Source organism: Populus trichocarpa, chromosome 6, assembly GCF_000002775.5.
Source record: "Populus trichocarpa isolate Nisqually-1 chromosome 6, P.trichocarpa_v4.1, whole genome shotgun sequence".
Classification (NCBI taxonomy): Eukaryota; Viridiplantae; Streptophyta; class Magnoliopsida; order Malpighiales; family Salicaceae; genus Populus; species Populus trichocarpa.
The window spans coordinates 19,223,828-19,249,160 of NC_037290.2; the positions used below are offsets into that span (position 1 = coordinate 19,223,828).

At 36.3% G+C, this 25,333-nt stretch overlaps 1 protein-coding gene across 1 annotated transcript; it reads left to right on the forward strand.

Moving 5' to 3' along the window:
* Positions 1-22,352: 22,352 nt before the first annotated feature.
* On the forward strand, positions 22,353-24,950 carry LOC7485233 (pectinesterase PPME1). The gene is made up of 4 exons (XM_052453657.1): positions 22,353-22,865; positions 23,098-23,304; positions 23,946-24,190; positions 24,627-24,950. Exons 1-4 carry the CDS (start codon positions 22,377-22,379, stop codon positions 24,781-24,783), a joined length of 1,098 nt encoding a protein of 365 aa, XP_052309617.1. The 5' UTR covers positions 22,353-22,376; the 3' UTR covers positions 24,784-24,950.
* Positions 24,951-25,333: the final 383 nt, after the last annotated feature.

A 25,333-nucleotide genomic window follows, 5' to 3' on the forward strand; every position in this document is an offset into this window, starting at 1 on the left:
TGATACAGTGTGATTGCTTTTAATGTATAGATTTTAATATTGAACCCTTGGTTATTGGGTGTTGATAAATTAATATTTTATTAAAAAAAATTAAAATAATGAAAATGGTAAATATACTAGGTTCAAGATAGTTGGACTTTGTAATCGGTCAAATTAAGGTAACGTTGATTTGATAAACATGTCAGATTCAAGATACCTTGTCAAGTCTTAGATAATATGGTTCTAGCGAACATGTTAGACCTAACATATTTAAGCTTGACAGTTAGCCATGTTCAAGGTAACATGGATCTGACGAACATGTCAGGCCCAAGGCTGTTGAACTTGGTAGTCAGCCAAGTACAGGTAACGTGAGTTTGACAAACATGTCAAATCTTAGGTAGTTGGACTCGACAGTTACCAAGTTCAAGGTAACGTAAGTCTGGCGAACATGTTAGATCTAAAGTAGTTGGGCTTAACAGTCAGTCAAGCCCAAGATAACATGGGTCTAACAAACATGCTGGACCTAAAAAATTTAGACATTATTAAATTCTAAGGCTTTATGATTGATTGTAGATCCTTTACAATATAAGTGTTAAAGACATGGTAAACCGTCATATCTCTCAATCTAGAATAATTGTTCATATTAAGGTGATAATTTCCCTATATTTATAGGTATACATAAAGTCTTTTAGGAGACCTACCATACTTACTATCTCATTAATGATATATAAGAGATATTGACCTCTTATTCATGTCACTGAAAGCAAAGGACTTTCTGGATTTTCCCTTTTATAAAAACAATAAGGTTCATCGGGTATAAATATCCTCTAAACCATCTAGGTAAGGGGTTCACAAAAAAAACTCTCCTCTTCTTAAGATAAAAAATATAAAGACTTCAGAGCATTAATCAATTTAGAACTCAAAAACAAACATCTTTGTCCTTGGAGTTTAAGGCTTTTTGAAGTCATTTACTTCTTTAAGTCATTTAATACATTTTCTATAAAGATACCGATTTTATCATTAGAGGATCTTTAAGCTCCCTTCGATTGAGACTGGTTTTGTATGTATTCAAGACTTTCATAATCAACTTAGAGTTCCTTGAATTAAGAAGTTCAAGTATTTTAACATATTGATTAACCACTATCCCAAATACCAAATAACCTTTTATTTACGTATTTTGGATTTTGCAACCTCATCAATGACGTTATCTGTGAGAAAACTTTACAAAAAGTCATATACAACTCTATTGTGTAACTGTTTTCCCTTCTTATCTTTATCAATGGCAGATAATCATGACACTCCTAGAATAGGACAAGTTACTGATCTCCTTACCACAATATATATTCCAACCACCAAACAACCGATTTTTCAATAATTAATGGAACAAATACAACTCCTCACCCAAGCAGTGTTGGGGAATCAACAAGCGAGAGAAAATCCACCACCATGGATTGCAGCTCCTCCTCAGTAAGTTGCTGCATTTCTACACTTCATGACAGTAGGCCCAACCTAGTGTCCATAGATAACTACATTATCCAGAAGAGTGTAGGCAAAATGATCCCTTAGAGGATGCTCAACCTCAAAGGCCATTAAGCCAAGCTAAGGAGCATTCACACCCTCGTGACGCTCAGGCATGAAGTGGCTATTCTAAGCGCCCATTTAGGCAACATGAGAAAGAGGCAGTTCGTCCATCATGCCATCTTTGACCACACATATCAAGTTCCCTTGTCTGATAGGCGTAGGAGTGGTAAACATCTGGAAGAAAAATTCATCCAAGAGGACATCTACACTCCTTATCAGATCAGATATTCCCCTCTATCAAGACGTGTGTTGAACACACACATACCTATAGATTACAACGCTACCAAAATGACCTTAGAAAATTACGATGGGCTCACAGACCCCATGAAACATGTATAAAATATATGTAGAAGTCTAGAGCTGGTCATTCAAGATAGCCATGCCATGTGCAAGATCCTCCTAATGACTTTCAGAGTTTCTGTAAGGGCATGATACAATAACCTGTAACCACGTTCAGTCACCAGCTTTAATGATCTTTGCGCCAAGCTAGTGACACACTTCAATACAAGTATTCCAACAAAAAAAAGTTTCATTGAACTCTTTGGAATCACCCAAGTGAAGGATGGGTCTACTAGAACATACCTGAAGAGGTTCAACGAGGAAATGCTTAAGGTTGAAAACTTGATCAAATCGGTAGCTTTTAAAGCCCTTATCAGTAGGGTAAAGGAAAAAGCCTTGTGGAAGAAGTTGTACGCTCTACTGGATAGAAGATTACTAAAGGTGAAACAAGCCATGGAAAGTCACATCCAAGTAGAGGAGGCGAGTACACTAAGCCTTGGTCCTCCCTATTTTACCAGGGACAAACAATCAGAGAGTTCTCTAGACGAGGTCGCTTGCCCAAACAAGACCGCTCTCCTAGAAGAGATACCAATCCCAAGAGGAATTAGAAGAAACCAACCAGGGAACGTTTGGGTTATCCTGAAGTACATGCTTCTCCTTTAAACATCTCCCTTACTGAAGTCCTGACAACCATCCAAAGCAAAGAGTTTGTCATATATTCTTCGCCCATAAAGCCCCCCACCAATACACACATATCTAGAAAGTATTGCCTATTTTACAAAGACAAGGGACATGATACAAATGATTGTTATGTCTTGAAAAAAGAAATTGAAAGGCTTATAGCTAAGGGCTACCTTCGTCAATTTCTGAAAAAGAACTTTCATCCCGAGTAGGGCAAATAAGACCCTGGTCAATCCATTGTAGCCTTACCTAAGATCAATGTAATCTTAGGAGGATCCTCTGCCCGGGGAGATTCTAACAAAAAAAAAAAAGGAAGTATGAGAAACAAGTCTTCACCACTCCTAGATCATTAGTTCAATGGCACGAGCTGATGGTCTTCACCCCTGAAGATGGAGAAGAGTGACTTTTCCACATGAAGATGCTCTCGTCATTTCCACTGTTATCAATAATCACAGGGCACATTAGGTATTGGTAGACGATGGCACCACAGTTAACATTCTCTCCGCAGAAGTTATGGTTCAAATGGGAATCCCCTCTTCGAAGCTAACGCCAGTAAAAACTTTTCTTGTTGGTATTGAGGGTCCGGGCGTCTTAGTGAAAGGTGCCTTGAAACTACCTATTGTGATGGGTACCTCTTCAAAGTGTGTTTTACTCCAGCAAAGCTTCATGGTGATTTATATGGCGTTAGCTTATAATGCCATTCTAGGAAGACCCCTTCTACATCAAATCAACGCCATCATTAGTACTCGGTACTTAGCTTTGAAGTTCCCAACTCAAAAGGGAGCAACAGTCTCGGGAGATCAGACAATCTCAAGACAATTTGCCACTACTTGCTTGAAAGGCAAGAAAGTACTGATACCGGACAAAAAAGGGTCCTTGAGAGATGTTTTTCAATTTAACCTTTATTCTATTGATTTGTTTTTGCTTTTATTAAATGTATTTTTCAATTCAATTTAACTCTCTAATTAAAATTTTTTATTTGCCTTCTAATTATTTTTATTTATTTTCACCCTCATTCTTTTAATTAAATTTTTTCTTAGATTCTTTCCTGCAATTGGTTTTTTTTCCTGACTTAATCTTTTGACATTTGATTTGTCAGGGATTCAGCTTTATATTTTCTCTATTTATAGCCCTGCTTCTTATCTAATAACTTGGGTAGCCTTGTATTTATTATCTCAATTGACAGCTGCATATTTTTTTTCTCTGATAATCTGCCAGACGGCAATCATTAAAGTGGATTTCATTTTGCTCTGTTTTGACTTGTTTTGTATTTGTCCCTGCTCTCATTCATCGTGCCACTGCTTCTCCTTATATGAAACAAATAGGTCTATTACCATGTTAAGGTTGTATCGATCACAAGTTCTTTATTGCTATACACACACTTGCCTATTGTAGACACATTTGTAGTGCGCACCTGAATCAGCGCCAAAAGAACTAATTCATGTTGAATGGTAAAAACTATGATTTTTAGGATTGTGGAGTGTCTTTCCATTCAAGCTCACCAGATTAATCCAGATCTTATTTTTATTTTTATGAGCAGAAAATGTCGTGATGGAGATTGCTATTCTCTTTACTTTACCATGTTCATTTTCATCATGCTTATACATTCAGGGAAAAGCTTGAATTCTCTTTGGATTATGTTGTAGGAATAAGGGGAGAAACAATTAAATACCTGTTATATCAGGATGTCTGCTGGGATAAAAAAAAAGAAGTTTTGGTAACTATAAGTTCTTTCTTTGTTCAGGAAAGAGCAGAGGCTGTTGAGGTTATGTCTGTGCCTGAGAGATCAAGCCATGAAGGTCTGCAAGTGTTAGAATTTGAGTACAGGATTGACAGTACTAGGACAGGGATGCAAAGGATCCTCTCTACTGCATTTGTTTCCTCTAAGAAGCTTTATCTCTTCAATATCACCCTCTTGACGCTTCTACGGGAACAATTTTTAGAAGAAATCGTTAATTCATTTGATGCAGCTCCAGTTACATGACTATAAAGCCCATTCTCTTAAAGCATGTGCTTGATAAAGTAGACTTCTTGAAACTTCAAAGTTTAAGGTAAGTCTTGCATTTTCTTCACACAAGTTATATCAAAACTGAAGCAACCAAGGCCTGTTGATTAGTTGGCATTGCATGGACCAATCAGAAGTCAACGACTTCTATTTTATTTCACATAATGATAGTATTGCCAAAACCTTTTGAGGGTATAGCAGAGCTGCTTATTTTACTTTGTCTTCTGCATTCATATGCTTCCAAATTTATGTATAATGGTGCTACAACCAAAGGTTTTGTAGTGTTGGCTTTGTAACTGCTGTGAATGACAGTATCTTTTTTTTTTTTGTTTATCTTGAGATAAACATTACTACTTCACCCACTACTCTAAAACTTGCAGAAGACAGGCTGTGTTCATGGCTCATATCAGTTGTGCAGCTCCAATTGAACATAAGCCTTGATTTTCTAGTTACCACAGGTAATTTGGGCAAAATATGTGACAAGTTGTTTGTTTGTTTTTTTATTTATTAAAAGAGGTGGATGACATGTTGTAGATTAAAAAAAAAGAGCCTAGTCGTGCGGGTCCTAGTAAAATGGGTCAGGCAGGCTGGCCTGGCTTGCCAGGCCCAACAACGATTGATCCTTTTTTTTCCTGATTTTTTATTTCAATTGATGCTTTTTTTTTTAAAAAAACTTAATTATATTTACATTAATACCCCTTCTTTCTTTTATTTTGCTTAGAGAGCCTTTTTTAAATAATGATGATTTTTTGGTTATGCATTTAATTTTCAGAGAGTTTTTTCTGATTTATCTATGGTTTTGTTTTTATCTTTTATATAAATAATATATTTTTGAAAATAACAAATATTTATTTTCAGATGATATTTCTAATATGTGTAGTTTTACATGTTATTTTTTTTATTTTTTATTTTATCCAATCAATTTAATAAGTTTGTCTATTTCTATTATCATTTGATTAATTAACAAACATGTTCAAGTAAGTGTCTTATTTTTCGAGGTTAAATAACTTGATTTACATTTATTTCTCAATTTTTCAAGTTTTATTTTTAGATGTCATTAATGCTTATTTATTTATTTATTTCTCAGCGCACATAATTTTCAGTTTATTTAATTACATGTGTGTATAAACTTTTAGATTTATTAAATTTTTTAAACTACAAAAATACATTAAAAACAACCTACACATAATATTTTATAAAAAATAAAAATATTTAACCCACCTGAATAGTACTTTTACATTGGGTTTTTCTTTTTTCTCTAATTTCAATATCCTATAGCGAATTCTACCTTGTCCGACATCAATTGGCCCCACCATAAAATCCACCTAGGTTCTTGTTCTTTCCAAAAAAAAAATAAAAATAAAAATAAAACCTAGACCTCACAAATCCTTCTATAAAAAAGAAAAAAGAAAAAAGAAAACACAGTAACCTACCATTAAAAAAAACTAAAATAAATAAATAACGTGAAAACAAATCCCTTCCTCTACAAATGTGTGACGATTCAACAGAATGAAGAACACTGAATCTTTATTCAAGTGAATACTGTCACTATTACAGAAACTTTAGGAGCCAAAAGGAGTACTACAAGGTATACTTGGTGATTAAAAACTAGTAACAATGACTGTAACTGAATTGAAATTGGACTTGGATAGGGTGGGAGCAAATTCACCTGAATTTCTCTCTTCACACACACACACACACACAATGCGTATTTTCTTCTCTGCCTATTCCATTCGGTTGTAGTGCATTATATGCATGCAGGGTGCTTGTCCGGAATAGTAGGATTTATAGTTTTCTTACACGTGTCTGTTGACACATTACTAATTATAAGTGAAACGGTGCGTTTGGTGAATTTGAAGTTTTCCCGCTACGGCTCTGTTCAAATTCCTTCCCCTGTCTTATTTATGACTCATCATTAAGGGAATTAATGTTGGCAGCATGTAACAAATCTTCCCCCATCAAACCCACCTTGTCCTCAAGGTGGAATTCAGGAAAGCGTGCTGCGATTTCATCCGCAATTTCCCATGTAGCATCTGCAGGTGAGAGCCCTTTCCAATGAATTAAGACTTGAGTGATTGCTTGATTTCTCCTTCGGGCTATTCTTCTTTCCATTATAGCTTGTGGTTGCAATTCTTGCATTTGGGGCATTGGTGGCAGATCACTTTATACAGGCTAGCGACCTATACTTTGCTTGAGCTGAGAGACATGAAACACAGGGTGAATTGTAGATGATGGTGGCAACTCCAGTTTGTATGCTACCTCACCGATTCTGGCAATCACTAGGAAAGGGCCGAAAAACTTAGCTGTTAATTTCTGTGATGTCCTGCGAACCACTGAATGCTGTTTGTAATGTTGTAGTTTGGGATTCACATAGTCCCAGATTGAAAATTTTTTGTCACTCCTTTTGTTGTTGGCGAATTGAACCATTCGATGTTGTGCTAGTTGAAGGTTATCTTTGACTTGCTTAATGATTTCCTCTCGTCGAATCAGTAGGTCATCAACCGATGCAACCGTAGAGTCCCTGGGAAAATAAGGAATATGTATAGGAGGGGCAAACCCATAGAGGACCTCGTAGGGTGTTAATTGTGTGGATGAATGGAAATTCGTATTGTACCACCATTCAGCCAATGACAACCATCGTGCCCACTGGTTTGGGTTGTCCCCAGTCATACACCTGAGGTAGTTTTCCACACACTTATTCACTATTTCAGTCTGGCCATCGGTTTGGGGATGGTATGTTGAAGAGTAGAGCAAATTGACCCCTCGCATATTGAACATTTCTTTCTAAAATCTGCTAAAAAATATGGGATCCCTGTCGCTGACTATTGATGCTGGCAGGCCGTGTAGCTTGTACACATTGTCCATGAATACTTTAGCCACGATTGGAGTTGTATATGGATGGCTGAGACTCATGAAATGAGCGTATTTACTGAAATGGTCGACTACGACCATGATGACATCATTTCCTTCAGATTTAGGTAACCCTTTGACAAAATCCATATTGATGTCGATGAATAGGGCGTGGGGAATAGGCAGGGGTTGTAGGAGTCCTGGGGTGGCTATATTTTCGTGTTTGTTTCGCTGGCAGGTAGAGCATTCCTGACAAATTGGCGGATGTGCTTTTGTTGCCCTTTCCAGTAGAACAAGCTTCCCACTCATTTTGCAGTGGCAGTCACTCCGGAGTGCCCCCCCAATGCTGAGCTGTTATATAGGGAAATAATCTTGGACTGTAGTTCCAAGTCACGACCTACCACAATCTTACCCTTCCTATTTAGGTGGCCATTTACCCAGCTGTAGTGAGGATGTGAGCCTAACGTTGATTATAGGTCATGGATGATAGATAGTAAATATGGATCCCCTTGCCAAGAATTGGTAATTGCCTCCATGATGTTAGAAGAAACGGAGGAGACAACCATAGTAAAAATTTCGTGACTGCAGGCCTGGAAAGTGCATATGCGGCCACATTCTCCTTCCCTCGTCTGTATTCTAACTCATAATCATACCCGATCAACTTGACTAGCCATTGATGCTGCATTGGAGTGATTATTTTTTGGTCCAAGAGGTATTTCAGACTTACGTGGTCAGTGCAAATCTTAAAATGCTTTCCCTATAGGTAGTGTCTCCACTTGTGAACTGCATGCATGATAGCCAACATCTCTTTTTCGTAGATCGACATGACTTGCTGTTTTAATCCCAAAGCTTTGTTGATGTAGGCAATAGGGTGGCCTTTTTGCATCAGAATCGCTCCTACACCAACCATAGAGACATCTGTTTCTACCACAAATAGTTTATCCAAATCTGGTAAGGATAGTACTGGAGGGGTTGTCATCAATTCCTTGAGTAGTGTAAACGCAGTGGTAGCTTCATAATTCCATCCGAAAGCATCCTTTTTAAGAAGTTGCGTCAATGGTTTACAAATGGACCCGTATCCCTTCACGAACCTTCTATAGTAGCCTGTAAGCCCCAAAAACCCTTGTAGTTGCCTCAGGTTCCTAGGTAAGGGCTAATCGAGTATTGCTTTGATTTTTGTTGGGGCAGTAGCAACTCCAGATTTGGAAATAATATGGCCCAAGTACTCAACCTGCTCGCTGCTGAAACTGCATTTACTTGCTTTGGCAACCAATTGATGTATCCTCAACAAATTGAAAACAGTTCTTAGATGTTCATAGTGAGCTGTATAAGACTTACTGTTTATGAGAATGTCATCGAAAAATACCAGGATGAATTTCCTGAGGTGCACTCGAAAAACTTCATTCATCAAGCTCTGAAATGTAACGGGTGCATTGGTCAGCCCAAAAGGCATAACCAAAAACTCATAATGGCCGTTATGAGTTCTGAAAGCCGTCTTGAATTCCTCCCCTGAACCCATTTTGATCTGGTGATACCCCGAACGAAGGTCAATCTTTGAAAGAATGGTTGCTCCTGCTAGTTCCTCCAGTAACTCTTCCACCACTGGAATGGGGTACTTATCCTTGATCGTAAGTCTGTTCAGAGCTCTATAATCCATACATAATCTCCAGGTGGAATCCTTTTTCTTAACCAAGACCACTGGTGAAGCAAATGGACAGTTGCTAGGCCTTAAAATACCCGTTCCCAGCATTTCTTCTACCATTTTTTCCAACACATCTTTTTGCAGCCCTGAGTACCTGTAGGGTCTTAGATTAATAGGTTGGCTTCCTTCCTTCAAAGGAACAATGTGATCGTGGCTCTTAGGTGGTGGCAGTCCTTCAGGTTATTTAAATAAGTCCTGGTAGTCACCCATCAACTCTGTGATTCTGCGATCCTTGTTGAGGTGAGGAGGTGGTGCCACTGTCACTGAACTAAGAGTGAATTCATCCTCATCTAGAATTCGTAGACTGCACAAATGGACTTCTGCCAACTGTTTCTGATTGCTTAGTAATCCCTTAAGCTGCTCCAGCTTAATAGCTTGGAATTTGATGGGATTTTCCCCTCTAAGCAACACCCTCTGGTCCTGCCAGTCGAAAGACATCTAAAGATGCTTATAGTTGCATAAAATTTCCCTTAACATGGATAGCCACTGAATGCCCAGCACTATGTCGTAATTGTTTAAATCCATGATAAACACATCAGCTTCGAAACTCACTCCCTGTATCTTTCATTTGAGACCCTTGCAGACTGATTCACATGACATTTTGCCCCCATTGGCTGCTTGTACCGTGATAGGTGTGATGGTGGTTAACTCACTTTGCAGTTTTAATGCTATAGAGGAGTTGAGAAAATTATGGGTACTCCTAGAGTCCACTAGGACGTGGAGGGTTTGTTTCCCTGTTCTCCCTGTCACCTTCATAGTATGAAAACCCACGGTTCCTTCCAAGGCATTCAAGGAGATATGGGGTATGATTTCCTCTTCCTGGACCTCCTCCCCGTTAATTTCTTCCTCCTCCTCTAGAATACTCAGGGAATATAACCTTTTATTCTTGCATCTATGGCCTGACACAAATTTATCATCACACCAAAAACATAGTCCTTTCAACCTTCGTTCTTCAAATTCTTGGTTCTTTATAGATTTGGTGGGTTTATTAGGGGTCCTGTTAAATGAGTTTTGGGAGCTGTTTGGCCAGGAAGGTGCCTTAATAGTAGGTATGTTGCTAGCTGTGGAGAAAGGGGTGGTAGTAAGATTTGGTGTGTGTATGGGTTTTGCTGGAAGGCTATGGGATGCTATGGACATTGAGTGTTTTGGTATATATCCCGGATTTTGTCTGTGAGTTAGCGTGTTTGCCTGTAATCTAGCAAGATTGAAGGCTTGCCTAAGGTCTTTTGGTTCAAACATTTTTACAGTGTTCTTAATTTCTAGTTCCAACCCACCTAAAAAAATAACTAATGCTTGCTTCTCCCCAATGCCAGCCTTATTCCATAGAACATCAAATTCATGGATATAAGTCTCCAGGGTCCCTACCTGTTTCAGGTCTATCAGGTCCTTCATTGGATCCTTCTGCTCCCCGAACCTATAACAAAGAGCTTCTACATATTCCCCCCAGCTCACACTCTGGTTGTTCAGGTTCCTCATAAAATTCTGGTGCCAGTAAAGGGCTATGCCATCTAGGTAGTAGGAAGCTAGTTTCAGTTTATCTGATTCATTAATGTCTTCAATATCAAAGTATTGGTGACATTTATACAACCATCTATGCACATCTTCACCCTCAAACACTGGAAAAAGATGTTTAGGTCGGTGTACCTTGTAATTCAATGGCCTTCCTTCAGTTGAGTAGCTAGGCCTGGATGAAGGTTCGGTTTGATAAGCAGCATGCTTATCTCTGCTGTGACTGGATTCCCCTAAGGAGGGAGGAAACCTTTGCATAACCGATTCTAGTTGCTGTGTCAACCCGTGGAGCAGATCTTTAATTCCCCCAATTTGAGCTTCATGATTATTGGTGATGTGATCCCACTTTTGACCTTGGTCCTTCATAATATTAACTAGCTGATCATGGTGTTAGCCTCTCTTTTTGTTGATTCGATAGAATCTTCAAGTTGTTTGATCTCTGCGGTTCTTGTGTTAGGTGCCATGTTCCCAGTTCAAGGAAGGAGAGCTCTGATACCACCTGTGACGATTCAATAGAATGAAGAACACTGAATCTTTATTCAAGTGAATACTGTCACTATTACAGAAACTTTAGGAGCAAAAGGAGTACTACAAGGTATACTTGGTGATTAAAAACTAGTAACAATGACTGAAACTGAATTGAAATTGGACTTGGATAGGGTGAGAGCAAATTCAACTGAATTTCTCTCTTCACACACACACACACACAATGCGTATTTTCTTCTCTGCCTATTCCATTCGGTTGCAGTGCATTATATGCATGCAGGGTGCTTGTCTAGAATAGTAGGATTTACAGTTTTCTTACACGTGTCTATTGACACATTACTAATTATAAGTGAAACGGTGCGTTTGGTAAATTTGAAGTTTTCCTGCTATGGCTCTGTTCAAATTCCTTCCCCTACCTTGTTTATGACTCATCATTAAGGGAATTAATGTTGGCAGCATGTAACAGAATGGTTCCTTCATGCATGAAAATTATATTTGTTAGAATCCATCCTTCTTGTATGAGATTTTTGAACCCTATGGCCTTGTGGAAGAGATTATTATGTATGATAAGGCAGCCCTAGTTTCTTTCAATTCTCCAGTCCTCTTCTATAGGGTTTCTTTCTTCTTCTCTATTTTCCCTCTTCTATAGGGAATTCTACTCCTTTATATCTTTCTATTATCATGCCAAGGAGCAAAGCTGCAGATGTTTTTAGTGGAGTTTCTCTAACAAATGCTTCATGTCATTAGCGGACTCATGATGCCGTGTCCTATTTATCATGTTTGTCTATTGATCTCTTGATAAGATTTTTCTCTTATCAAATAAGAAAAAAGAGGAGAGAATTGGGTAGAAGAAGTTGTTGTTTGGGTATGTAGAAGATGATTTGATATGAAGATCCTTTAGATGACGAAGCCATGCTAATGCAAGTCAAGGAGATGAAAGGTCTTGAAGACAGTAATCTATGCAGTTCATCATTCCTTCTTAATTTGAGGTCCTATCAGGATACTAAAAGGTTTAACCTTTTCACATGTCAAAAAAAAAAAAAAGGGCACAAGATGCTTAAACGTCCATCATTCCTTTGCTTTTTATTGAATTGAAAGGTAACATATATGTTGTCATTGGCTACTCACTTTGTACTATCCAAAAGCTCCATCCTATTTTGGGACAGTTTGGTTGAATATGCATCACTCTTTTGACAGACAATGCATTTTGCTGAACATGCATTCATGGCAAATGAATAGATGTTTCAAAAGGCAGTCTATTCATGTTGAGGTTCATGCACATGATGATTAAGTCAAGGCCTTTCGCACGTATGTTTCTCAAAGAAGCAAGTCAGATGTTTGGGCTGTACATGTACACCTTGGGTGATCAGGCCTATGCATTGGAAATGGCTAAACTGCTTGACCCTGGAGGAGAATTCTTTAATGCTAAAGTTACTTCACGTGATGATGGAACTCAAAGGCATCAAAAGGGTCATGATGTGGTCTCGGGGAAGGAAAGTGCCGTTCTAATCCTTGATGATGCAGAAAATGGGAGTGCATATGGTTAATTTTTATTGAAGAGTTGCCTTTTAATTTTTGCAGTGTGCTTCTAAACATAGTTTTAATTGGGTTAGGCCTCGATGAGGCATAGAGAAAATTTGATTTTGATGTTATCAATTTGGATTCAATTGTAATCTCTTTTGGAGCTGAAGAGTGACGAGAGTGAGTCTGGAGGAGCACTTGCATCTGTTCTCAAGGCTCTACGGAAAGTTCACCATATCTTCTTTGAGGTGTATCCTCTTGTCCCTAGTTTGGTTGATAAAATTCTTTTTTTTTTTGTTTGTTTTCAAGGTGTTATTGATAGGGAACCTTGTTGCAGGAATTAGAAGAGAATCCGGATGGCAGAGATGTGAGAAAGGTAAAAAGGGCTAGTGAAAATTGGTCCTTTTGAGCGCATATCTTCTATCTTGCATGCAGGTGCTCAAAACAGTTCGCAGGGATGTCCTGAAGGGATGTAAAATTGTCTTCAGCAGAGTTTTTCCTACCCAATTCCAGGCTGATAACCACCATCTTTGGAGGATGGTTGAGCAGTTGGGAGCCACATGCTCTACAGAAGCTGGGACTGAGAAATCACGTCGGGCCTTGAAGCATAACAAGTTCTTGGTCCATCCGGGATGGATTGAAGCTACCAATTATTTTTGGCAGAAGCAGCCTGAAGAGAATAGAATCTCTGTCAACCAAACTGAGAATTAACGATCTAGCTTCTTCAACTCTAGTCAGAATCTAACTTGTATCTGGGCACACGAACACTTCATATACCTGAACTTTACATGGAACTATGCCAATCCCGTCCTAAGTTCTTGATTATTTGTTGAAGTTTAGTCAGAATTAATTTATTGATTGATGTTTGATGTTATGTCTTTTTAAGCTTTATACAAACTCTTTTGTAATGTGATATTTGTGTACTTAACTTTTTTCTTTTTAATGGTTTTGTTAAGAATTAATGGTTTTGTTAAGAATTATTTGGGTCGCTTTTGCCTTATCAAATCAAACAATTGATGTTAAATTAATTTTTAAAGTGATTTTTATTTAAAAATATGTTAAAATAATATTTTTTTATTTTTTAAAAAATTATTTTTTATATCAGTATATCAAAATAATTAAAAAAAATTAAAAAGAATTAGTACATGAATTTAGGGGAAAAAAAAGAAGAACATATATCTTTCTAAACAGCCTCTGAGTTCCAATCTGAAATCGCAATATGGTCAGTAAATTTAATTACTACTCTGTGGCCAAAGCTAAACATGGCATCAAAACTCTACACGTTATGACCCCTTGTTCACTATTAGAGGTTTTTGGCCTGAAGATCTTAATCATTATGCTTAGGAACACTCCTATATTGATTACAAACGAGGAGATAAACAATAATTCTTTTGTATTAGGATTGAAATTGGGACTCTCAGATTGTTCAATAATTCCACATCGAGCTGGTAAGATGGGATTGTATCATCACTTAATTTGCATTATTGAGCATTGTTAATTGATACAAGACCGGGTTGAACTGCCAATTGATAGCTAATCTTCACCAACTACGCATTCAGTACTGCGATATCCCATATTTTGCATTGATGTTCTTTCATATACTATTTTAAAATAGAATATTAACAAGTCTGAAATTATTTATGATTGAATAAATAATTAATCTTAAAGCTTTCAAGTATTTATATGGTGATATATTGTGAAGTTAAAATTGGGTTCATAGAACATCAAAGCTTTGAACTAGGAGAGGTCCTCAGCTATATGGACTCCGAGCTTAAGCCATACTTGTATACTCGCTTTGGCTCGACACAATATGAATTTAGATTTATTGTTACATGATTTTCGCACAAAAAATTTATTTTATGTTAGACTACAAATAGCATGTCTGATCAATTACCTTCCACTACATGAACATTTAATTTTTAAGGAGAAAATCATTTAGTTTTAAAGCAAAATTATCGTATTTTATTTTATGACAGGTAATTAAATATTAAAAATGATGAGGATTAATTACGATAATTAGCATAATCAATTCTACATCAGTTTTTGGCACAAATTGGAGATGGAAGGGGTTGTTTAGGAGTACGAGATTAGAGTGATTAGAGCAATTTTACTACTATCAACAACTTGTTACCTCTTGTTTTTCTTCTATTTTTTTTGGATCTTTTTAGTCCATAGTCTCTTCTAGAGCTTTAGGTCTTTAGGTTCTTGTCATAAATAGAACTTGAGTTTGTTTTCAAATCGTTCATATAGTACTTGATCGATAATGCAATCTTTCAAAGTGGTGATGCTGAAATTGTGAGAGGTTGCTTGCATTGAAATCAATTTCACTAGAAAATTCAACCTTATGTATAAAGGATAAAATCCTTTCCTTCATTAGAACATAATTCTTCAATAAGTAAGTATATTTATTTTATTTCTATTATTTAATGTTTAGTTGATGTGGGAGGAGTTAGCATAATCAACCATGATCCATCGATTATAATAAACTAAGATTGGCAATAATCAACCAAAATTGATCTACTATAATAGACCAAGATTGAAAATAATCGATCATGATTGATTGCCCATAACAAATGATGATGAATCGACTATGTTTTCATATGTATGCTAAGTTTAAATACAATCTCTTATATACATTCATGATTTTATTAATTATGCTAGTGAATTCACATTTGCATGTTGTTAATTTAACTAAAAATTTGACACAATAATTTATTACCAACAAGATCATTGTTACATATAGATTATACTAGTTATGGATCTACGTGATGCCGTGGGGCTAGATTTTTTTGTGTATAAGAAATAATGTTCAAGTGCTACAAACACATTTTAAAATAGAAAGAAAAATCTGCGACATAGGTCATAGATCCAACTAAGTCAAATAAGTTTATTTTATTTTAATTAGATGAGAAAAAAATAGGCAACAACAACAGATGATCTAATTTTTTTTTTAAAAATGATCATGATAACCTCAGAAAAAAATATTTTTTTCAAAAAAGAATAAACTATGTAGCTTAATTCTCAACCCATTAGATATAAAAGGAAGAAATTGGGTAAGAAAAAGATAAAAAAAAAAAAACTCAGCCCGAATCAACTCGAGTTAGGTTATGAGATCAAGATAACACAATAGAAAACAAAATAAAGAAAATCACAAAGCTTATTTTTTTTTAAGAAAAAAAACCAATGTCGAATGATGAAAGTTGAAAAGAGAATGACTTTTACCTATCATAAGTAAAAAAGAAAAAATGTTAACCTGCTTTAACTTTTCAAACTCATGATTTGGGTCATTACATGAGAATCACCTTATCTGCAAAAAACACAAAACTCAATTCTCAACCAATCAAACGTTAAAGGCTAAAATTAGAAAAAAGAATTTTAGTTATACAAAGAGATCCAAAACAAAAACAAATAGCAATTAAAAGAATGAGAACAAAATTTAAATTAAAAAAATCTAATTTTTTATTGAAGGGTTAAATCAGAACGAAAAATTAATTTAACAAAAGGAAAAAAAAAATCTAAAGAATGAGGATCAAAATTGAAATGAAAAACAAAAATAAATTTTTGTTTGAAGGGTGAAATTGAAAAGAGAAATCAATTTAAAAAAAGGACTAAGAAATTAATAAAAACAAATGAGGACAAAATTAGAAAAAATAGCATAACAAATTAAGACTGAATGATGAAATTGAAAACAAATTGAAATCTTACAAAAAAGCCATGAAACAAACATAAAAAATAAAAAAAATAAGGCTTTCTCAATAAAAAAAAGGACAACTGTGAAACTTTGCATGACCAACGTGATTTTCAATGAGATGAGAGAAAAAAGTAAGAGGAGAAGAAAAAAATGGCCGTAAGAAAGAGCACATCTTAAAAGGAAGAGCTCGTTGCGGTTCTTCCAAAGACCTTGTTCCCCCCAATAACTAGTTCTATGATTTTTTATGATAAAAGCAAAATCATTAATTCCACTGTTCTAGTGAAAATTGTTTCACTCGTAGTAAACAATGTTTTCCCAAAATGTTTTAGAATTTGTTAATAGTTTATATATCTAAGATATTGGTTTTTAAAAAACAAAGCTTCTTTTCTTGGGTTTTTACAAGTAATACTTTATCTGAGTTAAGTTAACAAAATAATATAATTAGCTTATCATTTTTTTAGCCTAAAAAAAAATAAAAGGATCATAAATTGGGTTAAATTGGAAATATAAGTGTATGCTAAAAGTTTTGGTAAATACATGCAATGAGAAAATATTATATCATACATGTGAAATGGTATTATGAAAAACTTGGGAAGAGGAATAAGTTTACAAGGATTAGAATAAAAAAGAAGAAGCTAAAATAGAGAGATTCACTATACTCATAGATATAGATCCTTATTCACCATAGTAGTGTAATTAGCATTTTGTTCATCCAAAAAAAAAAAATCAATAATTTTACTATTAGAGGTAACCCCCCTTTGTAGCTTTTTTTTTTTAATAATATATCTTTAGATGCATTGAGATATTGAAAGAGCGTGTTTATTTTTCTCTTGTAACAGCCTCACCTATATAAAGTATAACAATGCATACGTCTCTGGTAAGTTAAACCAGAGTTCTTTCAATTCTTTTATGGTATCAGAGCATACTCTAGGTCACACTTCTATTGATCCAATGTCTCTCACTAAAGAGTCTTCGTCCTCTTCCGCTGCACTTCATCTTCCAGCTCAAGTTATCTCCATTAAACTTAATGGTACAAATTTTCTTGTATGGAGTGCTCAGTTACTTCCTTTATTTCGCAGCTATGGCCTCATGGGCATAGTTAATGGTTCTGAACCCAGTCCTCCCTAATTTACCAGCACTGAACATAAAAACCAAGGCATTCTTAATTCTGGTTATGTAGTTTGGCAATATAAAGACCAAACGATTCTTAGTTGGATTATATCTTCATTATCTCATACGGTGGTTTCCACCATTTATGGTCTTAAGACCTCTCGGCTTGCTTGGCAAGCCCTTAGTGCACATTTTACTGCACCCTCTACATCTCATATTTCTCTTATCAAGAGAAAGTTACAATCTTTACAGTAAGGCTCCATGCAGTGCCAATAATTTTTAGATGCAGTCAAGTCCCTTGCTAATGAACTATCTACTATTGGGAAACCAATTGATGACTCGGATTTAATTCTCTCTGTTCTCAATGGTCTCAATTCTTCTTTTCATTCCTTTGTGACAACATATAAGCTTCTTGCTAAAGTGAAATCTATGTCATTCTCAGACTTCCATGCAGAGTTGTTGGATTTTGATCTGATGCAAAAATTCCATAGTCAAACTATTCAACAGGAGACGGGGTCTTATACTTTCTATTCGTATAAACCTGGTTCAAAATCAAGCTCTCATAACAGCAACAAGATTCAGTTTTCTGAGACATCAAAAGGCTCTAGTCCTACTCTTTCTCAATTTCAGCAACCATCACCTCACTTGCCATCCTCATCATCAACTGCTACATTCACTGCCTCTCGTTCTCGTTCTCCCTATCAGATCTGCAAACGAGATGGACATCAAGCACTGGATTGTTTTAATCGGATGAACTATTCTTTTCAGGGACGTCATCCTCCAACAGAGTTAGCTGCTATGGTTGTTGAGGCTAATACCACTTACCTCAATCAACATCAATGGTATGCTGATAGTGGTGCCAACATTCATGTAACCTCAGATCTTGCCAATCTTGCAACGTCTCAACCTTATGACGTTGATGATTCTGTGGGTGTAGGTAACGGGACAAGTTTGAATATATCACACACTGGCACTTCTGCCATTCAAACTCATTCTTCTATTCTCACTTTAAAAGACATTGCTTGTTGTCCTCAAGCTTCGGCTCAACTCCTTTCCATTAATAAATTATGCAAAGATAATAATGTTCTCTTTGAACTCACTGGCACTAACTTTTCTGTGAAGGACATCCTGACGAGGGATACGCTTCTAATGGGGCTAAGTGAAAATGGATTGTACCCAATCAACCTTCATCAACTCCCTTCATCCAAATTCCATGCTCTTACTATGATTGTTGGCGTCAAGGCTTCTACTTCCACTTGGCATTGTCGTTTGGGACATCCTTTGACAAACATTTTACATCGTGTTATTTCTAAATTTTCTCTTCCAATTACTGATTCCATAAATAAATAGGGTGTTTGTGTGTCTTGTCAACTGGGCAAATCTAAACAATTGCCATTTTCAGATTCTTTAAGAGAATCAACAACTCCTCTCGAATTAATTCATTCTGATGTTTGGTCTACTTTCACTCCATCTTTAAGTGGTTGTCGGTATTATGTAATTTTTATTGATGACTACACTCGTTTTTGTTGGCTTTCTTCTATTTCTCATAAATCCAATGTTTACTCTACGTTTGTTAATTTTAAGCTTTTAGTGGAAAAACAATTTAATTACACCATTAAACAATTTCAAAGTGATAATGGGGGTGAATATTGTTCTACCATTTTTAAGCAATTTTTAACTAACAGTGGAATTTTTCATCATTTTTCATGTCCACACACATTCCAACAAAATAGCCTCACTGAAAGAAAACATTGTCATATTATGGAAATGGGACTTACTCTCCTTGCCCAATCTGGCTTACCTAAGGTTTTTTAGGTCGATGCTTTTCTAACTTCTATTTTCATCATTAATAGCTTACCTACCAAGGTTCTTGATTACTCTTCACCCTATGAACGTCTTTTTCAACGTCACCTGATTTTTCCTATTTTCGTACTTTTAGCTGTCAATGTTTTCCCTGTCTTCGTCCTTACTCACTTGATAAATTATCTTACCGTAGCAAGCCTTGTATTTTCATTGGTTATTGTTCTAATCACAAAGGTTTTCGGTACTTTGATCCATCCTCCAGGCGGATATACATATCTCGAAATGTGATCTTTGACGAAGGTATTTTTCCTGCACGTGAACAATCCATTTTCACTGACTCTGCCAATTGCTTGGACTCCTCAGGTACTTCGAATACTCTATTTTTACCTCCCTCTTCTCCTCCATTTAATTTTTTCCCTGTGTCTTCCTCTAACACATTTTCAACCTATCAGACCTCTCCTGATAGCACCTTACCCAATAACCCAATTTCCCCCCTTCCTTCCATTCATCCTGATAACTCCTCCCCTGCATCTTTACTCCACACACCAGTCCTCCTTGTTGGCCACCCTGAGACCTCCCCCAACCACCCTTCTTTAAATACATCTTTGGCTACTCTTTCTAATGCTTCTCACGAAGCTGCATCTTCTGATTATTCTGCTAGTGAACTCCCTCTTCTTAATTCTTCTTCTCGTATGCTTACTAGATCCCAAACTGGACACTCTAAACCCCGTACTTTTCCTGACTTTCAACTACACTACACTACACTACCCATCACCCTCTTCAAGCTTTGTATGCAGGTGTGGTACTCTTTGAGCCTTGTACTTATGTTCAAGCAACTGCTATACCTGAATGGCATGCAGTAATGGCCAGTGAATTTCAGGCGTTGCTGAAGAATGAAACATGGTCATTATGCCCTCGTCCCTCTGGTAAAAATGTCGTCCCATGCAAATGGGTATTTAAACTCAAACGTAGACTCGATGGCAGCATTGATCATCACAAGGCAAGATTAGTGGTTGTTGGTTATTTACAGAGAAGTGGTATTGATTTTCATGACACTTTCAGACCTGTTATCAAACCATCCACTGTTCGTATGGTTCTTGCGACTGCAGTTTCTTTCAACTGGGATATTCGACAACTAGATGTTTCCAACGCCTTTCTTCATGGCATTTTAGAAGAAGAGGTTATATGACCCAACCGAAAGGTTTTGAGGACCCTGTACACCTCCAGTTTGTTTGTAAGCTTCATAAGTCACTCTATGGCTTGAAGCAAGTCCCTCAGGCTTGGTTTAATCGCTTATCTATTGCTCTCCTATCTCTTGGTTTTCTCAGCTCACAAGTTGATCCGTCTCTGTTCATGCCTTTTTTTTAGTAAATGTGGATGATATATTTCTCACCTCCAATCATCAATGCTTCATTACATCTCTTATTTCTAACTTACAACTTGAGTTTGCTATGAAGGATCTTGGGCAGCTGATATATTTTCTGGGTATTGAAGCCACACGCAATTCTTCTGGTCTACATCTTCGCCAAACAAGATATATCATTGATTTATTAAATCGTGTCAGACTTTTTGGCATTCGTCCATATCGAGCTCCCTGTGTTTCGGGTTCCAAATTGTCTAAATTTGATGGAGAACTTCTCCCAGATAAATTTGAATATAGGCAAACGGTTGGTGCCCTGCAATATGTCACTCTCACCCGGCCTGACATTGCATACTCAGTGAACCAGCTATGTCAACACATACAGGCTCCCACTTGTACTCATTGGACAACAACTAAATGAGTGCTTCGCTATTTAAAGCATACCCTTGATTATGGCCTCTTCTACAAACTGGGATCCTTTTCTGTGAATGCTTACTGTGATTCTGATTGGGCCAGTGATCTTGACGATCAACGATCAACGTGTGGTTATGGTGTGTATATGGGTCCTAACCTCATCTCTTGGTCAGCGAAGAAACAACCTATAGTGTCCAAATCCAGTACAGAGGCAGAATACCAGTGCTTGGCCTTGGTCACAATTGAAGTATATTGGCTACGCATGGTCTTGTGTGAACTGCAAATTTCACTTGAATCTGCTTCCATTGTCTGGTGTGACAATATCAGTGCTCTAGCTCTTGCTTCCAATCCCATTTTTCATGCACAGTCTAAGCATATTGAAATGGATTACCACTTTGTTCAAGAGAAGGTGACAAACCGAGACATAATCTTACAACACGTTCCCTCTTCCTTGCAACCTGCAGATATATTTACAAAGGGGCATACAGCTGATCAATTCTGTTTTCTTAGGGACAAACTCTCAGTGTTGGATCTCCCTGCTAGTTTGTGGGGGAATGATAAGGATAAAGATCAACATCATCACACATAATCTCCACTCCGAATAAACTGTAGCAGAGTCTTTGTTCTTGACGTTGAAGATGCTACTATTACACTCAACATGGTAAAGACGCTACTGTTGCACTTTGCATATGTGATCCTTACAGCTTGGCACAGTCCTAGTATTGTTGGTTACATTTGAATATCATGTAATTCTTATCTTTTGTAACAAACACATAGACATCTCCCTTATATCTTGTAACAGCCTCACTTATATAAAGTACAACAGTGCATACGTCTCTGGTAAGTTAAACCAGAGTGCTTTCAATTTTTTTAATTTTATTTGTAGAACTTTAGAATAGAAAAAAATGCAATTTTTTTTGATAATTTGATATATATTTTACATACAATTATATTCATGCAGAGATTATATAACTATATAACAAGACATATAAAAAAAGAAAAGAATATGAAGTTAAAATTTAGTATTATATAATGATTTTGCAACAAGAAAATATCGTACAGAAAAGAATATTATTCTAGCAAAATAAATTAAATTTGGCGCTAGATGATGAACAGAAGTATAAAAAAATATAGTTCCATTCTAGTTTGGCCAATGGAGAAATAGCTATCTTTGGCTATGTTCGAAAAAGAAAGAAGGAAAGAAAGAAAAAGGAAAGAAGGAGAAGATGCTATTCTATCGTAATGCTACATATATATCAAGTGGTTGTGAGGTAACCAGTAATTTAAAATAGAGAGAAATATGCGAAGAGCTCTCTTAATCCCAAGTATTTTAAGCCTCTCTTACTAGTGATCAGCCTATAAATTCCAATCTTATTCCACGAAAATATTTCACCAGAAAAAAAAGATGGGTACTTGCATTGCAGCTATTCAGTGTGCCATTACAGCAATTCTTCTTGTGTCCACCACCGTTAGTTCCGATGATAAAAGTCCGATACCTGCCGATCCATCGAGCCTAAACAAATGGTTTCAGGACAATGTCAGGCCCCTGGCAAACCGTAAGGGCACCATAGACCCTGCCCTCATGGCGGCCGAAGCCAAACCAAGAACCATCAAGGTTCGAAAAGATGGAAGTGGAGAATTCAAAACCTTGAAGGATGCCATTAACAGCATTCCAACAGGGAATAAAGAACGAGTGATTGTGCATATTGGACCTGGAGAGTACATTGAAAAACTCAAAATTGAACGTGGAAAACCTTTTGTTACATTCTTGGGATCACCGAGTAACATGCCAACCTTGTCATTTGATGGCACGGCAAGGAAATATGGAACTGTTTACAGTGCTACCTTGGAAGCTGAGGCTGATTACTTCGTAGCTGCTAATATCATTATCAAGGTGTGTTCATGTTTCATAAAATATTATCAATTTCCATTTCTTTTCACTACTTCACATAGCCCGCCTGAAGTTTGAATGTTAATGAAGAAGGGAGCTTAAGGCCATCTAATCATCATAGATCAGGGAAATTCCCACGTCTGAAAATTAAAATGTATTTTCGCATCTCACTAATTCTTTTCTCTTTTGAGGTTATTATATGTTGCCTTTTCTTTCTATGGAATTGTTGGAACAGAATTCTGCGCCGAGGCCGAAGGGGCAATTGAAAGGAGAACAAGCAGTTGCTCTGAGGATTTCTGGCGACAAGTCTGCTTTCTATAACTGCAGATTTATTGGATTTCAAGACACATTGTGTGATGACAAGGGACGGCATCTCTTCAAGGATTGTTATATTGAAGGCACCGTCGATTACATTTTTGGAAGTGGAAAGTCCTTGTATTTGGTAACCCTTAAAAAATTAACTCTCCTAATCAAATTCTATTTAAAAGTTAATTGTCTTACGTACTATGTATGGATAATAGTTATTAAAACACGACCCGCCGGCCCGGGAGGTCTTGGTTTGCTTTGAATAATCTAAAGAGTTGACCCGGTTGAACCTGAGTGACTCGATGAGTCAACTAATGACCCGATCAACATTTTTTTTTATTCAAAAACACATTGTTTTTGAAAATAAAATTGTCAAAACAATTTTTTTTCATAAATAAAAAAACAAACAGAACTAGTCAACTCATCAATCCATGTATTGACGAGCTATCAACCCGCTCACCCGGGCCCTAGTTTTGTTTGGGTTTAATTTTAAACTTGCCTGGAGAGTTAACCTGGTCAAGTCTGAGTGACTCGGTTTGTTAACTTGTGAGCCGGTCAATATTTTTTTATTTTTGTTTAAAAAAACATTATTTTGATTTTTTTAAAAGGTCAAAAACAATATTGTTTCTTTAAAAGAAACTATATAGACTGTATCAACTCATCGATGCTTTAAATGCTTATTCTAACCAGTGACCCGGATCATTAAGCATGATGGTATTGATAGCAATTGATGTACATAAATGTGGTGTAATATAGTGAATATCTAATTAAATGCAGGGAACAGAGTTACATGTGATTGGTGATGAAAAAGGGAATTTCATCACTGCCCATGCAAGAAACAACGAGGCAGAAAATACTGGATTTTCGTTCGTGCATTGTAAAGTAGATGGCACTGGCACCAAGAGGGCGTATTTGGGACGAGCATGGCAGCAAAGGCCACGAGTAGTGTTCTCATACACTACCATGAGTAGTGTTGTCAATCCTGAGGGATGGTCCAATAATTTCCACCCTGAACGAGACCAGTATGTATTTAATCCATCTTCTATTTATAATTATTTTAGATTGTGTTTATTCAGTGTTTTAAGAAGATATTAAAAAAATAATCATATTTCATTAAAAAGATGAAGATAAAAACATAAAATAAATGTTTTAAAAAAAGTTTTGAAGTAATTTTTTATCATTTTAAAATAAAACAAGTCCTTTCTATTTTTATTGTGATTGTCTTTTCTATAATGAGACATTAACCGAATACTTTTTTAATGAGATTTAATTTAATTAATTTCAAGCTTGTTTATTATAAATAAAAAATAAATCGAAAGGGTTTTTATTATTTTTAATGAACGAAAGATATGGACCCCTAATTATTTAGATGAAATTAAGTTTACATTTTTTGAGAGTGGAATCATTAAATTTTAGGGATTGAATGTTTTATTAATATATACGAGCCATTGCTTTCAGTACTGCTTTATTTGGAGAATACAAGTGCAAGGGGGAAGGAGCTAACCCCGCAGCCCGTGCTAAAGCGAGCAAGCAGCTAACCCCTGGTCAAGTAGCACCCTTCATTTCTCTTGGCTTCATTGAAGGTTCCAAATGGCTGCTACATCCTCCAAATTAATTTTGGATATAAATAAAAAATCAGTATCCTTAGGCATATAGAGTGGTAATTACATCTATCTTGTGAAAAAATAAATCAATATGCAGAGAAACCAAATGAAGGAAATTGGATTCTCTCGTTGACATGTATCTAGATCGCCATATATTCATCGACAAATATCTTTTTTTCTTCTTGTTTTTACAAATACCATATATATATATATATATATATATATATATATATATATATATATATATATATATATATATCCAAGGAGGAAGGCCAGGCTTAAAGACTAAATTGACTACAACAGCAACGTTGAGAAAATTGTTTCGAAAACTCAATTAAACTCATTAAACAACATGCCTTGTTCTTTAAAAACATAAATAGATGCTACTTTTAGACCAAAATTGTATCAAGAAACAAAACCCTTGACCCAGTATTTTGCATGTCCGGTTGAGGTCACAAAGCAAAGCAAACAAAGGCATAAAACAACCTACCTTGGATAGAGGACCTAGGCAAGAGAAGAAGAAAAAAAGAAAAAAACTACAAGCAGAAGGAATATTTTGCA

What these genes read in the sequence shown, in the direction of transcription:
- LOC7485233 (XM_052453657.1), top strand. Translation starts at nt 22,377, where the DNA reads ATGGGTACTTGCATTGCAGCTATTCAGTGTGCCATTACAGCAATTCTT. An exon ending in CTGCTAATATCATTATCAAG is followed by an intron (nt 22,866 to 23,097) that starts GTGTGTTCATGT and finishes TTGTTGGAACAG; the next exon opens with AATTCTGCGCCGAGGCCGAA. An exon ending in GTGGAAAGTCCTTGTATTTG is followed by an intron (nt 23,305 to 23,945) that starts GTAACCCTTAAA and finishes AATTAAATGCAG; the next exon opens with GGAACAGAGTTACATGTGAT.